Below are 18,147 nucleotides of genomic sequence, written 5' to 3'. Positions count from 1 at the left end.
TTTTTTGGTACTGTTGCTTAAAAAAAACCCATTGGGGGAGAGGATCTGTTGTTGTTTGATGTAAAGTGTGGTAGGGGACCACAACATTGTTTCATATTTATTTGAAAAATATGGGTATTGCTTGGTAGTGAGCTGACACAATTCTTTCCACTCATTCAAATGAGGGATCAAATTCACATGGGTTGAGTAATACATGTGGATATGTAACCATTTAAATAAGTGGAGGAGATTATGCCACCTCACTACCAAGCACAACTTTTTATGCTTGGCACCCATTTTTCTCTATTTATTTATATTAATTTCATTTTCAAGAAAGTAGAGCTTAATGGACCTTTGCTCTACAGTTTGAGGCCCATGGGGCATGTTGGTATTAAATACACAGCCCGGCCTAATAATCTCCTGGGCCGGCCCAAACATCTGCACCTAAACGCACTTCCAAAACAAATACCTCCCCCAAAAAAGGTCTCGGTTCGCAACGAAAGCCCGCCAAGCAAACACTAACCGCCGAAGCCACCGAACTCGAAGTCTATTGCAATCCGCACACGATCTGTTTGTCAAAATTCCGTCGAGAAGCCGAAGCCACCGAACTCGAAGTCTATTGCAATCCGCACACGATCTGTTTGTCAAAATTCCGTCGAGAAGAAACAAGAATTAATTACCCAAGAAAGTTCTAAATGTCTCTCCTCTCTCCAAAATCTCCCTTCTCCTCCTTCCAAAGGCCTTCAAATCTTTTCTACAGGCCCCCGAGCATCGCATTTCCGCGCCCATCTCGTGAGTTGATTCAATCTTTTCACTTGTTTTGCACAAATAGTTGCCTTTGTTGTGTTTTTAATTTTTTTTTAAGGACCTTCCTCGGGCTTTGTAAGGATTGAAGCGAGAGGGATTGCTCGAAGGGAGATTTGTAGTCAGGGATTGAATTCATGTTCTGATTTTTTGAAAAAAAAAAAACTGACTTTCATCTTGAGTTTTTTTTTTTTTTTTTTTGAAAAATTCCTTAAGGACCCAAAATATGGGACCAATAGGGGAACAAGTGACGTATCCCCTCCTATTGGATAATGAGTTGACCATCATTAATGATGACCAACTCATTATCCAATAGGAGGGGGACACCTTACTTGTCCTCCTTATTGGTCTCATGTCTTGAGTCCATGTAGCAAAGCTCTTTTTTTTTAATCAAAGTCAATGTAAACCTGAGGTTTCTTCCTTCTTTTTCCCGCTTAGGGCCTGTTCGTTTGTTTTCAAAAAAGCAAGAAATGGAAATGGAAATGGTGGAAATCTCAAAATAATCCATTTCTTCCATTTCCATCCCTAAAACTCACCCACAACATCCAATAAAATATTATTTTCATCCAACAACTCATCCACATCATCTAATAAAATATTATTTTCATCTAACCACTCATCCACCACATCTAATAAAATATTATTTTCATCTAACAACTCATCCATCACATCTAATAAAATATTATTTTCATCCAAACATCACTCAACTCATCTCTTTTTATTATTTCAAATCACTCACATCATCGAATAAAATATTATAACAATTCACCTCATCTCATTAACATTTCATTTCTTCCATTTCATCCCAAAAAGTTGTGAAAACACATTTCTTAATCTTTCTTCACATCAACCAATAATACAATGACAACTCATCTCATCTCATTTCATTTCTTATTTTTAAGAATGAACCGAACAAAAGAAAACAAGAAAACTACAGGAAATAGGTTTCTTATAATTCATTTCCTTATTTTTTCCCGCCAACCGAACAACATCAAAACTAGTTTTCTTAAAATATCACTCACATCATCCAATAATAATGTGACAACTCATCTCATCTCATCTCCATTTCTTTGATTTCCTTTTTTTTTAGCCAACCGAACACTCCAAAACAATTCTTCATTTTCCATTTCTTTGATTTCCCATTTTTTTTAAGGCAAACGAACAGGCCCTTAGCTGCATTATTGCATGATCAACAGTAAGTTCTTCCTCTCAGCACAAATTTGTCGTTTTACGAAGTCGTCATTTTTAAAAAGTGTTTTATTGAAATACTGAATTCGTTCTCACGTAGAAAACCATGAATTTTAAGTTAGACAGGTGGAACCAAGTTCCACTTTTAACCGTGGGATCTGATTCTAATTTCTAAATGATAATGTTTGGCATCAAAAGGAGCTGCCCCCAGGAACCGAAAAATAAAATGCCACCTAACCTCCTAAGATGACTGGTGTAAAGCTTGCAGAATAGATTTGGTTGCGGGAATAAAATGCAAATTTGTTGAACAACAAATAAGCTGCAAAATGTCATTTTTAGGGCTTTTTTTTTCCCTTCCCCGCAAATATTGTTTTTCTTGCCTTTAATACGCATCTCTTTTAGACATGCGACAGCCTCTCCACTAGTCATCAGTTTAATTAGTTGTTTCAATTCTCAATCGTATAATAATATTATAGTTTCAAATATAAGTTTTATCATTTAAAGAAGTCACTGTTTTTAGTTCCCAAAAAAAAAAAGTCACGAACAATCTGTATCAATTATGAGCTTTGTTACAGGGACCCAAAATATGGGACCAATAAGTGGGACATGTGAGGTGTCCCCCTCCTATTAGGGGCTGTTTGGTTGGTTTCCAAAAACCCAAGAATAGGAAATTGGAGCTTGGAAATCTCCAAAATTTCAATTTTCACTATTTCCATCCCTAAAATTTACCCACAACATCTAATAAAATATTATTTTCATCCAACAACCCATCCACATCATCCAATAAAATATTATTTTCATCCAACAACTCATCTCATATCATCCAATAAAATAAACCAAATAAAAGAAACGGGTCACATCATCCAACTCATCTCATCTCAATCTCATCTCATCTTTAAAAATCAACCACATCATCCAATAATATTGTGACAACTCATCTCATCTCATCTCCATTTCATCTCCACCAATTTCCTCCAAAAAAACAAGGAAATTGATTTCCTTAAGTGTGGGTCACATCATCCAATAATATAATGACAACTCATCTCATCTCATCTCATCTCCTATTTTTAAGAATGAACCAAACACAAGAGAAGAACCTATTTATAAGAAATATGTTTCCTATTCTTTGATTTCCTTCTTTTTTAACCAACCAAACAACCTCAATACAACTTTTCTTAAAAAAATACTCACATCATCCAATATTATTGTGACAACTCATCTCCTATTATTTGATTTCCTTCTTTTTTTAGCCAACCAAACAACCATAAAACAATTTTTTAAGGAAATAGGTTTCCTATTCCTTGATTTCCTTCTTTTTTTGGCAAGCAAACAGCCCCTTAGATAATGAGTTGGTCATCATTAATGATGGCGAACTCATTATCCAATAGGAGGGGGACACCTCACTTGTCCCCCCTATAGACACTCATTTATTAATATATATAAATAAATATATAGAGAGAGAAAGAGAGTAAGACTCCTATCAATTTAAGTTGATGTCCACCAAACTTTCTAGCCACTCATTAATTAATATAAAAAATCTTTTTATATCATGCAATGATCTTTAGGCAATATGAGTGGTTAAAAAGTTTGATGAACAACGTTTTGCTACCCACTTAGGAGAGAGAGACTCGACCCGACCCGACCCGCACACCCAAGCCCTACCCCGCTAACTGATCAAAAACCACATCCATGCCCTAATCTGCCCCCATCTTCCTCCCGTTCTCTTTTCCAAAACCCTAAATCTCGATCAATTCGCCTCCTCTTCGTTATCTCCTCTTGATCGCTGCCGCGTCCTCCTCGGGCCGATCACTGCGCCGCATCCTCCTCGAGCTACCACTGTGGGCTGCAGCCACGCCGACGTCGACGCCTCTCTGGCCACCACTTCTTTCACTGTAGCCCTTTTCTCTTTTCGAGGTAAATTTTCCGTCTTTTCTTCGCTATTTTTATTTTTTTTCCCAATGTGATTGCCTGATTGGTTAACAGATTTGTACATGATGCGAATTGAACCTTTGCTGCCAAAAAAAAAGTTTTTATTTTACAGTTTGAAATACAATTGTACAGAGTTCAGTGCGATCTTGTTGATGGAGATTGTTGATCTTTTATGCGGTTTGAGAGTCCGATCTTGATGTAATATAGGAACAGTTCAACTGAAACATATCTTCATGCTGCAGACGGCCGCGGACCTAGGAATTTTCGGAAGGGGCGGAAAATTTTAATAGTTAAATATGATAAAATGTGAAAATTGTTTTTTTTTTGCATAATCGATTACTATCAATTATATTATACGTACGTAACAAGAGTTTCAATATCAAATTTCAAATTAGAATATATTGTTTGCAACAACATTCTTCCTGACTTCAAATTTCGGTGGCGATGATAATGATAGTCGCGAGTCACCCTCACCCTCGGTGGTAGAAGATATTTGAGCTCTTTTGAGAAATCATTCCATGATTGAGTCACCAATACCCTCGGTGGTAGAGGATACTTGATTTCTTTTAAACACATTATCATTTTCAATTATATCATCTGTATATATATTTACGATTTTTTAGAAATTTCCACCATATAAATATTGTGGAATTGCAGATAGAAATCCTAACTTATTTCTATTGCGAAGGTCAAAACAACAACGAAGTAGTTCCCACACTAATTGATACTATTGAGCGAGTATGTTTGAAATGGACATTTCATTGAAATCAAACCCAAAAAGGCTAAAACCTAAACCAATCAAAAGAGAGAAAATAAGACAAATCCCAAAAGTGAAAAATATAGAAATCATAAATCCTAAAATTCTACACAAATTAAAAATTGGAAAAATATATATAGGAAAAATTACTAAATCTAAAGATGAAAAACCTAGAGAGTATAAACCCTTAAATTCTACACAAATCACAACTCAGAAAACTAAAAATTAATTGGGTGAAAAATTTTAAAGGTAGAAAACTTACCAGGATCAGATGAGATGATCTCTGGAGGTAGGAGTCGCAGTCGAAGTTTAGAATTGAGAAAAATCCTTCACAGCATGCTTGCTTCGTTTCTGTTCTTTTTTTTAATTAATCGCAATGGATGAGAAACTCACGAGAGTGTGTATTTGAGGACAAAACACTTTACATCTTAGTCTCAATCTTTTTAAAATTACCAATAACTAATGCTCCATTCTTTCGCAGATCAACACACTTTACATTTGTAACCCCCCCCCCCCCCCCCCCCCCATTTTAAAATTACAAGTAACATAATACATCGCTGTTATTTTTGTATTTTTTTAAGGTGAGGACAAGACCCTTGTGGCCCCCATGTGGGTCCGCCCTTGGCTGCAGACCTAAAATTTCCAACCAAACAAAATTAATCATTCAAGAAAATCAATTATTATGGTTAGAAAATTTTTAAATAGCTAAACGCCTTGGCGCTAAGCACAAGCTCAAACACTATTCCGTCTAGTGCTTTTTGTAACATTATATACACCTATAGGCTATAGACTTTAGCAAGTTAATGTTAAAGGAACATAGATCTTAGATACTAACATTAATGTTGACTAATATTTGAACGATGAATTAAACATTAATTGTGAAAAATAAGCACATATATAACACTAAATTTATGGTAAAATTCACTTTCATTAAGAGGAGTGCTATGCTATATATTTAATATATTATGCATGAGCTTCAGCGAGGGAAAGAAAAGAAAATGGCTATCTAATTCTTGGTTCTCTATCATTAATCCAACTTTGGAGCTCGTCATGTACAGAACTCAAGTCCAAGTACAAAGGTTTAGGAGATATTGGCAACAAACTTCGAAATGGGAGAAAAGATCATTGTAGACATCAAGGTGTAGGTGTTCAGACTGGAAGATGATGCCATCACAATTGAAGATTGAATACTGGGATTCTGAGAAAGGACTCGCCAAGAGAGATGAAGAAGAGTGAAGAGTTGGAAGGGTGGAATAAAAACTACAGCATTGAAATGAAGTGTAGTTGCTTCACTATATTCAAATCGAGCGTAGAATGTTAAAAAATAAATTCTTTGTAAGCTTAGCTTTACAAAATATTATCGGAAGTTGTAGAGGCAAAGATCTAGAATTAAGTATTAATTTAATATAAAAGATTATAACATGAAGTATTAATGCATTATGGAAAAAAATATTTATTTACTGTAAAATACTAATTTCATAGAAGGTTAATAAGGAAAATTCTAAGAATTTGTAGCAACTACAGGGTTCTATTTTAATATATAGTATACATATGTTGTCATATGAAATTACTCTGGAAATAAACTGCACATGTAACATGTTTCATTACGATGATCATAGAACGTTTGATCTGGAAGGGTTTACATCTAAGCGCTCAACTTGACGTTTATGGTTATTATGATATATGAGGTCTGTTTTGCAAATGGACGTAGATACATCAGCGATCGAGTCAGTGTAAGAGGTACTCACCTCACAGATGCATCAACAAGCAAGTTACTTTTGATTTGGAGCGGCATGTTGCAAGGATTGTTTTCCATGTGATTTTTTCAGAAGATATTTTTTGTTTTTTTTGTGGCTTTTATAAGTTATTATTTTGCATTTGGATATGATCGTGTAGTAGGTTGGTGGTGACATCACGCTGCATCTAATTGTTTATGTATATGACAAAATATACTAGTATATAGAATAAAATTAAAAAGAAATTATATACTTAACCAATGCTATCTTGGGTGCTCTGGGGGGATCACGTCGGGCGTCAGGCACTTTGGGGCGCTGAAATTGCACCTTGCATGAGATGCAGGGCGCATTGGGTAAGTGAGGCATGCGCGCCTCGCGCCTTGATGCGACTCACTATTCTGCAATTACTACTACATTCTCTTATTCCTCTTCATTCCCTTGCTCTTTTGTCAGTATTTTTTCGTGATTATCCTCGTCCCCATATTTTTGTCTACGACCCAATTATTTTCCTCCATTTTTGCTACCATTATTACTATGACTAGAACAGTCCTTGAAAAAGCACAAACTATTTTTTAGATATTGCGATGTTCAACAATTATAAATAATATCGAACTTGATTATGTGTCTTTGCTTTCTGTTGAAGCATTTTTAAATCATGGCCTACACATATTCTGCTTCTTAGAATGTTTGTAATTCTGAATGTATGATTTTATAGAAAAAATCCGTTAAATAACTTTTCATTGTGATGAATTACTGGAAATATGAAAGAGTAGTGCTAAATTGTCATTAATTCTCTTGTAACTACTAACTAGTGTTATGATATGAATTGGAACCTTATTTTGTAGTTTAGCATGTGACTTACATATCTTGACAACTATTTTATATCAAATCAAGTAACATTTTCGTTTAATTGACATATGTGCCTCGCTTCACTGAGGCATGCGCATCGTATTACACCTTGTGCATGCTGTGCGTAAGGGGATTTTGCGCCCCGCATTGCGCCTTGATAACAATGTACCAATTATGTTTTGATTTTTATGAATATCGATTGGGTTTGAGAGCTTGGGATTGATTAAGTCATTTTAAGCTTGGTTTCGTTTATAGAGGGGTTGGGGTTGGAAGAGTTGACATACGGTCATCAAGCTTGACGATAATGGTTACTGATTCCCAGTCAATCAAGTAGGCTTCAGACATGTACTTGCTACTGCCTTTACTAAGGAAGAAACTTCTTGTTTATTGAAAAGATAGAAGCGCATCGTATATAAACAGCCTGAAGTAACCCGAACTAATATGTCCACTCTTGATGGAGAAGATCTCCTCCCGGCATGATTAGCCAATTTAATTTGTGAGATTTTATTACTTGACCTATTCTGATAAATAACTTGAGAGCTGCAACATGAAGGAATGCAAGGTTCTAACCAACTAACCCCTTGTTTTCTTGGCGAAATAAGAAAGAAAGAAAAGGAAGAACTAAACATTAGCCCTCATTTGCTTTTGTTATGTAACTCAACACATTCATTAAACAGTGACTTTCTGCAATCAAGTAGATAGAATTAAGCTCAGATGTGACCAACAGATTCGACGCTCATAAGTTATGATTAAGTCCTGTATCATATTTAACTTGAATATGATTGCAGCAGAAATTTAGTACAGGATCAAATTGGCATTACCTGAAACTTAAGATGTTTTGTTGGTTGTCAGGTCAAAAAGATGAAGAAAGGGATGCATCCTCAGCTGCAGTATGTTTCTTATGTGACTCAAAGTGGGAGGCTGATGCATGTCCTGATGACTAAAATTCACCATGTTGGTAAAGTGTATCATTTCAGAGCTAAGCGTCAGATGGCTCAGAGTCTTGGCCAGATCGCAAAGTTCAAGCGACGTTATGGTGAGAATACCGAGGAAAATGATGCAAAATAAGCGTTCCTACAATTTAGTTGTTTTAAGTAGCACAACATTTTAAGTTTGAAGTTAAGCAGACCTTGAAGTGATGTTAGTTGTATTGAATTGTCAAAAATGCTCCGAGTACTCAACCTCCCTTTGCTTGGATCTCAAGTTTTTATTGTTGGATGATATTGGGAGCTTCTTGTTTGTAGTTGTCGTCGAACAAATTGGGTGCATAAATTGAAGAGGCCCGAAGACATCATCACACATGATTGCGGAACTTCATTTTTCCGGTTCGTGGTTTAAAACTCTTGATCGAAGCAAGAACTTTTTTTTTTTTTACCATTTAGATATTGCAGATACTTTTCTTGGTTTACGGGATATTTCTGAGAATAAGTTAAAAGAGCACTTGATTATTGTTTGATCATAATTTGCATTAAGAAAGTGTGTTTCTGTGCACGTGCATGTTCATGTTTGTTTGTGTTTGGTTAGGATTTTCTTTCATCCTATCATTTGAGAAATGCATATGTTTTCTAATTCAAATGGAAGATACTGTCGTGGGAGGATTTATCATCATCCAATCCTAGTAAATTCACCATTTATCTTTATAAAATGAAGCCATCAAAGGTTGGGTATATGAGTGTCAGCAATGTACTAATTAAGGTTAGAAGATACTTGTATGCTCAAGTGAATGAAATATCTCATCAAACAAGAGATGGATTGTGTGAAGTCTCAAGATCAAGTCACATTTTATCAGAGCTGCTGTTTTATCTGAATCTTATTATCGTTTACAACGTTAGTCCGGAGCAAATGAATTTTTTCTAAAATAATTTTTAAAACATTAATGTATAAATCTTAATTAATTTATATAACATTGATGTATCTCCACATTTACAGGCACAGTCTCTGTGTCTCTATGCATATTATGCTAGAACTGAAGATTGGTTTTGTATTTCTCATTTAATACTCAACTTTAGCGCGAGCGAGTCAATTTTTCCATTTCAACTTTTGACATTTTTTTAAGAGGTTGTTTGGTTCCTACAACTATAGTTGCAATGCAAGTGACACTTGCATGCAACTCTGCCATTAATTGGCCCAATTTTAAAAGTTTATAGGTTTTAATTACAGTCATAGCTGTAATCAATTATTTTGTAATATAAAGGTTTTTTAAAACTATGTTGGGACTTTTACAGCTCAAAAATTTTATCTAAGTCGGTGGTCATCCGTAATCGGGGGCTGCATTTGCAACTGCAGTGACCAAACAATCCCTAAGGACCTTTTTGTCAACTTCCTTATAAACAAATTTAGTGGGGGAAAAGAAGGCCCAACATTAAACCTAGGGTGTGTTTAACAACTTAGAAACTAACCCTGTTTAGCTTTTATCCAGTTACACATAGCCTTGATTAGGCTAAACTACTATCTATATGGATCAGTTTTTGAGTTAAACCTAGTTTGGTTTATTTCTAGCTAAACTAGCTTCTATGTGTAAATGGCCTTTCTTTCCCCTGACCCACTAGGATTTTTTTTAGGGCCAGGCTTAGTTTATTTCTAGTTCAGTATTTAGCAAACCAGACCGTTCTGCTAAATATTTAGCAAAATAGATCTTTTTTTAGCCAATAGGCCAAAAAAAGCCAATAGGCCAAAAAGATGTCGATTTTGCTAAACAGACAATCATATGGGACTTCTAGTCCCGTATGTTTTGAATGGTTCGTTTTTTAAAATCGATATCTTTTTGACATGTTGGCCAAAATGAGGTCTATTTTGCTAAATATTTAGCAAAACGGTCTGTTTTGCTAAATATTTAGCAAAACATGTCTATTTTACAAATTTGTCCCGAAACTAATTATGGGGGAAGTCGCCACATAGACCCAAAAAAACAGCCTGCCTGTATAAAGCCCATAATTTAGGACTCAAAATCACAAACCGGGATTCAAAAAAAAAAAAAAGAAAGAACGTTCCACCGAACCAAAGTCAAGGGATCCACATCTCAGGCCGAACCTCAAGTGAGGCCCATCAGCTTCCACATTCCCATGTCTCTTCTACTTCCAATTATAAATGCTTATAAATAAATACTACGAATTATGGGCAAAACTTAAAAGCAAATTAAGCACCATTATATACTCCCGTCTTCAACTTGATCACATCACTGGCAGTTAAACTAGTAACGCGAAACTCTTCTTCTAGAAATAAAGGATTAAAGGGTAATTTTGAGAAAATGCTTTTTCGTTGCGAAATTCACAACATTTGCCGTGGCAAAATTTGCTCTGATATTTTGTTGCAGGGTTTTGCAGCAATCCGACCAAAATTTTGGCCATGTTCAGAGCCAGAGGAAGGACCAGCACTTTTGTCACAAAATTTTTTATATGAGATTAATGGGTATCATGTGTCATATGACAGGATTCTCTTATATACAATGATGTGACACAATATCCACCAAATAAATAAAGTAAGAGAGAGAATGACTCATAACTATATTTATTAGAGATTGTGCCACATCATTGTATATGAGAAAATCCTCTCATATGACATATGATACTCATTAATCTCTTTTTATATATACTATAATATCAAATTTGATTTTGATTCCATCAGGCAAAAGATTTCCCCGTATTATCTTAAGCTCAATTTTATATTTCGAAATATTGAACAATACGAAACCTTGTTCCTCTACAATAATATATTTGAAAGAGGAACTGAGCTTCAAGAGTCACATGCATCTTCTAGGATGCCAGTGACGTTATTTGCATGATTCCCAAAAGGTATGTTTTAGTTACTAGTAGTCGCTTACATTTTCAATAAATGTATATTAGTCTCTCAAATCTTGAAAATTGTACATAAGTGCCTCCTACACTATTGGATCTTGCGGAAATGGTGTCCTTCAAGTTAAATCAGATGAGATTTGAGAGAAATATTCCATCAATCTATCTATCTATCGGATGCAAAACAATCGTTCTACCCCTTTATTATGTTCCCCAACCTATTTCTTAATGAGTTTAAATTGCATATCCACTTAAAAAAACCTAAATCCACTTGAGTTCTTCTTCTCCGGTGGTTAAAATAGAATCAAAACCTAACGTTGAGCTTCATAAGAATTTGAAACGTCGGGGAGAGATATAGTTTGGTGATTGTAGATATTGGTTTAAGACTTAACCCAATCATGATTATATTTTTTAATTGAAATACTAACAGAGAGATCATTTTGCAAGACCCTATAGGAATTGAGAAACTAGTATGCAATTTTCAAGATATGAGTGACTAATATGCAATTATTGGATATTAGGGACTAATATCTTAAAAAACCCTTAACATTGGGATTTATTTGAATTAAACCTTTTCGTACACTACAGCCCCACCATGAACAACTTACGTGGTAGCATCTCTAACACTCGTAGTCTCCGCCTACCACAAAATGAATTTCTACATGTTTGTATAATTAACCCCTATGGTATTATTTTATTCTCAATATATATTCAGTTTCTAACTTTTTTTTTTTGATCAAAATTCAGTTTCTAACTTTAAAATGACTTTCCGAACGGAGCAAGTACATATACATAATCTCTATAAGAAAGGTATTTTGAAAGTTATTTGGTGCTTAGTGTGATTTGTTCAGAAGATATAGGGGGTTTTCTGCAAAAAGTTATTGGGGGTATAGCCGTATAGTGCGATTTTGGAAGTTATTGGGGGTCTACTCCCAAACGATGAAGTTTTAGGGGGTTTACTGTAATTTACCCTAAAAATTATTGTGGAATGTATTAAAGCATTAAAAAGTGTTTAAAAGTTTAAAGTTGTTAACTTTTCTATATTTATTTTTTTGACGGAGTTTTAACACAGAGACCACAAAATTGTTTCATATTTATTTATATTAATTTCATTTTCAAGAAAGTAGAGCTTAATGGACCTTTGCTCTACATTTCGAGGCCCACAGGGCATGTTGGTGTTAATACACAGCCGGGCCTATTAATCACCTAGGCCGGCCCACAAATCTTCACCGAACCCAAAAATCTACACCAAAACGAATACCTCCCCAATAAAAGGTCTCGGTTTGCAACAAAAGCCCGCCAAGCAAACTCCACAACCGAAGCCACCGAACTCGAAGTCTATTGCAATCCGCACACGATCTGTTTGTCAAAATTCCGTCGAGAAGAAACAAGAATTAATTACCCAAGAAAGTTCTAAATGTCTCTCCTCTCTCCAAAATCTCCCTTCTCCTCCTTCCAAAGGCCTTCAAATCTTTTCTACAGGCCCCCGAGCATCGCATTTCCGCGCCCATCTCGTGAGTTGATTCAATCTTTTCACTTGTTTTGTACAAATAGTTGCCTCTGTTGCTTGCTTGACTTGGGGTTGTGTTTTTAAATTTTTTTTTTCAGAAACTTCCTCGGGGGGTTTTGTAAGGATTGAAGCGAGAGGGATTGCTCGAAAGGAGAGTGCAAAGGTCCGGAACCGTAGATTACAGAAGAAGGTACCTCGTCGCTTTTTGATTTTTGAATTTGTTAATTTTTGTATTTTTTTAATTTTGCAAATATGTGACTTACTTACCTCTCATGAAATTTGCACAAAAGGGGATTCTACCAGTTTATGGCACGATTTTTTCCCGTGAATAATTGTCTGAGGATGCGTTTTGTTCTTCTTCGTCGAAATATTTATGCATACCATGTTCTCTTTTTGAGGCAGTTCAATGGCTCACCTACAAAGCCAAGGCTCTCTGTTTTCTGTTCTGGCAAACAATTGTATGCAATGTTGGTCGATGATCAAAATAAGAAGACCCTGTTTTATGCGAGCACTTCGCAGAAATCCATCCGAGGCGAGCCAACTTGTACCACTGTAGTGAGTACATATACCTTCCTCTAGAAATTTTAATTTTGCAAATATGTGTATCTGATCGATATGGTTCGGTGACGTTTTTTTTCCCACGATACAATGCTTATACCTGACATTTTATGTATGATTATCCAACGTTATGTGTATGCCCCTGATAATGAATCGGCACCTGCCTGTATGCTCTGTGACCAAAATTGTATAGTTATGTGAATATTTTTATTAAAAATGTGGCAATGGGGTTTTTTTTTAATCCACTTCAGAAATCCCTGGCATCCAGGTTTGGAACCTAGATTTCCCTTATATCATCCTAGAGTCTTTGCCACTCCACTGCACCAAAACTATGAAGTTATAGCGATGGTTGAGGGTTATTCTTTTATATTCTAACAAGTCCAGAAGCCAACTCATTGAGATTAAACTGGTAGTTTGATTAAGCTTTGCCATACCCTACTGCTATATTTGAGAAATAAACATATTCATGTTGTATCACATTTATCTCACTTGAATTCTTTTCTCGACTATTAACACATAAATCTTCATTTGATTCTAGGAAGCTGCTCAAAGGGTGGGAGAAGAACTCGTTAACGCATGCAAGGAGCTGAATATCTCTGAGATATCATCGTTCGATCGCAATGGTTTCGCTCGAGGAGAGAGGATGTCAGCATTTGAGATTCCAATCGCACAACATGGTTTTCTGCTGCGATAGATGGGGGTTCTTAGTCTTGCTATCTTGTCTATTAACTCTAAAATGCTAGATAGATTGGTCCTACGAACTTAATCATGTGTTCAATAGGAAAAAATAATGTAGTTTTTAAACAAATTTATGAGTGATTTGAAACTTTGGAGCTGATCTCATGCAAGTATTTTGAAATCGCAGGTGCTTGGACGGAATCCTCTCTCTCTCTGTGACACGATACTGAAGAGATTAGGCCCTTTTTTGTGTCGAAAAAACTAGAAAAGATATTATTAATAATAAAACGAATACGAGTGTAGACACACTACACAGAAACTAAGCAAGAATAAGAACATAGACGAAGCGAAAATATCTTAAGGCCTTTGATACGCCAAAAAGATGAAACTGACAGATGTCCAAAATCTCAAAAGAAATACACATGGGTACAACATAAAAGCACGCAAATTCTAGTAAATTTCAACATTACAAAAATTGGCAATACAAACTTACAGTTTGTATCGCACTTCTTTAAGCCGCCGACTCATTGTCAAATTCTCTAAAATTGTAATAGAAAAACTACAATCTCCAAAAATAATCTCAGCTCTCATTTCCTGAACCCGCCTCTGCCTCTGCCTCTGCCTCCTCGTCCACCTCTTCCTCCTCCACGACCTCCTCCCTTATTATGTCCACCGAACTTCTTGTTTCCATCTGATGAGGAATGGATTTTCATATTCTCCGGCAGAGGAAGCATGTGATCAACACATTTTCTGAAGCTAAAATCATCACTGGAACCATCAATTCTCACAAGGAAGAAGCAGCGGCTCTTCCACATTGGATGATATCGAACCTGGAATGCTTGGATTCCACCACCAATTTTCTTGTCAGATTCTGTGTGACCCTTTCTAAGCAACTCCAGCAAGACCAGATGCTCGTACTGCAAGAACAGTACTGGACCACGTTAATGAAGATTATAGTTTGATACTACATTATTATGCAAGGAAAAATCACTAAGCTTGATGGCGCGGACATTCATTTGCTTTCTTTGATGGATCTATTTTTTATTAATCTATCAAATGTGAAAAGGTGTGAGCTAGAAATCAAAAGCACCTCAGTGGAAATAGAATGAGTTGGCTTGCATGTTTAGTCGTGAGTTAAATCAAATGCAGGTTACTTGTCTTAGTTATTATCAAGCAGATGTCCAAAAGAGATATTGCACTCACTTCATCTTGTATGAAGTTTCATCATATTCAATGACATGATAACCGCACTGTATTTGTACCATGTTTCAAGTAGCACCTACTTAACATGAAACAGATAAGGCAGTTACAAGAAAAAGAATCCCCGTATTCATGTTAAAAGTCACAATATGAAATTCCTTACCTTCTAGCTAGCATAAAGCTATAATCTATAGACTATTCGTAAAGAAACCAACTAAGTAGATACAAGATGCCAAACTGACACGTTTAGTATCTGATGATCACACCTTGCTGATGGTATCTTAACTCTTAAGATGTCCAAATTCATTAAGATATCGCCAAAAAAACTGACAAACCATGTAACAATAAGAAGAAGAGATGCATACTCAGAAAAACACACAGAACATGAGTCTTTATCCAAAGAATTTGTGCTATTATGACTCATCTGAGATCACATATCTTGTATCCTCATGGAAAAATACACAGATGAAGTGGACTTAAAAAATACTAATAAGAATCTTATAACCCTACCAAAATCTTTTTCTTTTCTTTTTTTTTCTTTTTTTTCTTTTTTTCTAATGCTGGAGTAGTTGGAGAAAAAGGGACAAACTGAAACATGATTTTGAAACTTTCCTGACTAATTTTGTCTACTGGGAGCAAAGTTGTTGTGTGTCCTCAAACACTAATCTTAAAGCATTATTCAGCGGCAGCCTATTCCGATGCAGGATCCCAAGATCGAACAGCATGCAGGAACAAGCAGACTGCTCTAGTGTGCAACTACCAGCTATTCTAGATGTCAACCAGCTCTACAATCAAGCTAGGCAGACTAACTTTAACTGGGGAATATGTAGGAAAATATGGGTTCGTTATAATATGAGGAAATCTCTAAATGTTTGCATCCTCTGGAGGCCAGCCTCTTCACATAGACAAAAAGACAGCCCAAGAATTGTATCCAATTTCGATATATGCATCCCAAAGGTCACTCATTATTGAGCCATTATTCCTAAGGGCCCGTTTGGATAATGGAAGTATTAGAAATAAAAAGTAGGTTATAGAAGTAACTTTCAAAGCTATGAAGTAGGAAGTAGTGGAAATAGCATTTTTTTTGTTTGTTTCATATATTTTTAGAAATAATAGAAGTAGAACTTCTTCCTCTTCATTTACTTTTTTTGTTTGGATAACATTTGAAAATATTACTACGAAGTAATTTTATCAATGAAAAGTTATTAGAAGTAACTAATAAAGGAAATATTAATAAAAAAAATTATTTATGTCCTAATTAATATGCATTTCAACTACTTCCGAGCTACTTCTGAGTATTGAGGATTAAAAAAATATTTTGGAAGTAAGGATGACACGTAGGCGCCACATAAGCATTTAGGGAAGTATTAGAAATAAGTTTTTCAGAGAACCAAACACATTTTTTTGCTTGGAAGTAGCAGAAATAGTTTTTACTTCTTTTACTTCAGCTAGTTCACAATTACTTCCGTGCAAACAAACATGCCCTAAGCCGAAGGTCATCAGTCCAACTGCTGCAATAAACAACATTAATCCTAACCTAAAACCAAATGTTGTAGTAATTACTATAATGAAAGCTTAATATTTTGGTCCAAGTTCATTATACTCGGCATACTTTTCAACTATTGCATTCAAGTCCAAAAGTCCATATTCGTATACATACTAAATTACTAATACCTATACTGCTTATCAGTCTGCATAAAAGCTTGTGTGGAGGCCAGCGAGGCACCTGCATGGTAAGCTTGCGCAGTCGCCAACGAAGCCGACAGAGCTCCACCTCTACGTCCAGATCTGCACGTGTCAGCAAAGCCTCGCATTGCGCCTCAGCCATTGTTTTAAATATCCTCGACATGGCCCAATATATTCCCCGATATATCCTTTTACAGGGCTTGCCGCAACCGATATGGTCTTTAAATATCCTTTACCGCTTTTTGGCTATTTAAATCTCCGATATAGTCGATATATTAGCCGATATGTGGACCAATATATCTTCTTATATAGCTTGTTGCAAAATAATATACCATGTTTGGAATTTTTGGGCGAGATATCAAGATTTTCCCATTATATCAAATGACATTTTGCCCTAAAAAAGCAGATTGAATGTTGCAACGTTGCTTTGCACTTTTGTTTGTTTTAGAAGGTTTGTTTTAGAAGGTTGATTAGTGATCCTAAACATATATTATTCATATTTTGTATGCTTAAATTTTATTACATATGTTGAGATTACATTTTAATGCATTATACTATGTATGCAAACATTCATTATTTATTACATATGTTGAGATTACATTTTAATGCATTATACTATGTATGCAAACATTCATTATGACATTCTAATATTTACCACATATCCCCGATATTTCCCCGATATCCGCGATCCGATATGAATTTTGGCCTTCTGATATTTCCCCGATATCCGATATTTAAAACCTTGGCCTCAGCTCAATTAACATAATCCAATGTGAGACCTCGTCCCAAGATACATCTATAAATACTGTTAGAAGTACGTAAATTATAAATAATAGAATATTTCCTTAAAAATATTATTATGTATAAAAAGTATTTTTTTATTAAAATATCAAATTGATATTAGCATCCCAAAGGCCCATAAGTGTCAGCGGGTTTAGTGAGAAGGCTCATTAGTAATCTCATCTTCCAATTAGAATTCATGAATCTAATCCTAGTCCAATTCAATCTTCTAATGTCAATGTAAATATATATTTCCTAATCTATCTTTTTGAATAATCTTATCCGTAATTTAAAAAAATTATGGATACCTAGATAATCAAATTAAATATTTCATAAGGTTCCCTCTCTTACCCGTATGCTTGTGGCCGAAATATCTTGTGCGCAATTTTGTACAAAAGCCCACCGCAACTCTATATCTTACATATAAAAGACCCTGTGTCTTTCTTCTCTGCAAGCATGATTGCGTTCCTTTGTACGTACATATACGTATATACGTATGTGTGTGTATAGGGATATGGGTCTGCTCAGTAGTGAGATGGCTCATTAACATCCACTCACTGAAAGGGGAGACCACATTCACATGGGTGCACATGGGTTAGACAATTAGAAGAAGTAGATTAGAACGCGCCACCTCACTACCAAACACCAAAATTTATGCTTGGCATCAAGCATGTCAATTTTTCTCATATATATATATATATA

The 18,147-nt window shown here is 35.4% G+C and overlaps 2 protein-coding genes across 2 annotated transcripts in view; one reads left to right on the top strand and one right to left on the bottom strand.

Moving 5' to 3' along the window:
* Nucleotides 12,329-13,942, top strand: LOC109849772 (50S ribosomal protein L18). The gene is made up of 4 exons (XM_020419646.1): nucleotides 12,329-12,547; nucleotides 12,642-12,733; nucleotides 12,946-13,098; nucleotides 13,640-13,942. Exons 1-4 carry the CDS (start codon nucleotides 12,451-12,453, stop codon nucleotides 13,793-13,795), a joined length of 498 nt encoding a protein of 165 aa, XP_020275235.1. The 5' UTR covers nucleotides 12,329-12,450; the 3' UTR covers nucleotides 13,796-13,942.
* Nucleotides 14,124-18,147, bottom strand: part of LOC109850556 (protein DCL, chloroplastic-like) — an 8,118-nt gene continuing 4,094 nt past the window's right edge. Inside the window, exon 2 of the mRNA XM_020420581.1 lies at nucleotides 14,124-14,696. Coding sequence (XP_020276170.1) covers nucleotides 14,367-14,696 — 330 coding nt within the window. The 3' untranslated portion in view covers nucleotides 14,124-14,366. The remainder of the gene's footprint in view (nucleotides 14,697-18,147) is intronic.

Source organism: Asparagus officinalis, chromosome 7, assembly GCF_001876935.1.
Source record: "Asparagus officinalis chromosome 7, Aspof.V1, whole genome shotgun sequence".
Taxonomy (NCBI): Eukaryota; Viridiplantae; Streptophyta; class Magnoliopsida; order Asparagales; family Asparagaceae; genus Asparagus; species Asparagus officinalis.
This window is presented reverse-complemented; position numbering and strand designations above follow the sequence as displayed.

Bases quoted from the DNA above. Each gene is read 5' to 3' on its own strand.
- LOC109849772 (XM_020419646.1), top strand. From the start codon at position 12,451: ATGTCTCTCCTCTCTCCAAAATCTCCCTTCTCCTCCTTCCAAAGGCCT. The intron at 12,734-12,945 runs GTACCTCGTCGC...TTTTTGAGGCAG, and splicing joins ACCGTAGATTACAGAAGAAG to TTCAATGGCTCACCTACAAA. The intron at 13,099-13,639 runs GTGAGTACATAT...ATTTGATTCTAG, and splicing joins AGCCAACTTGTACCACTGTA to GAAGCTGCTCAAAGGGTGGG.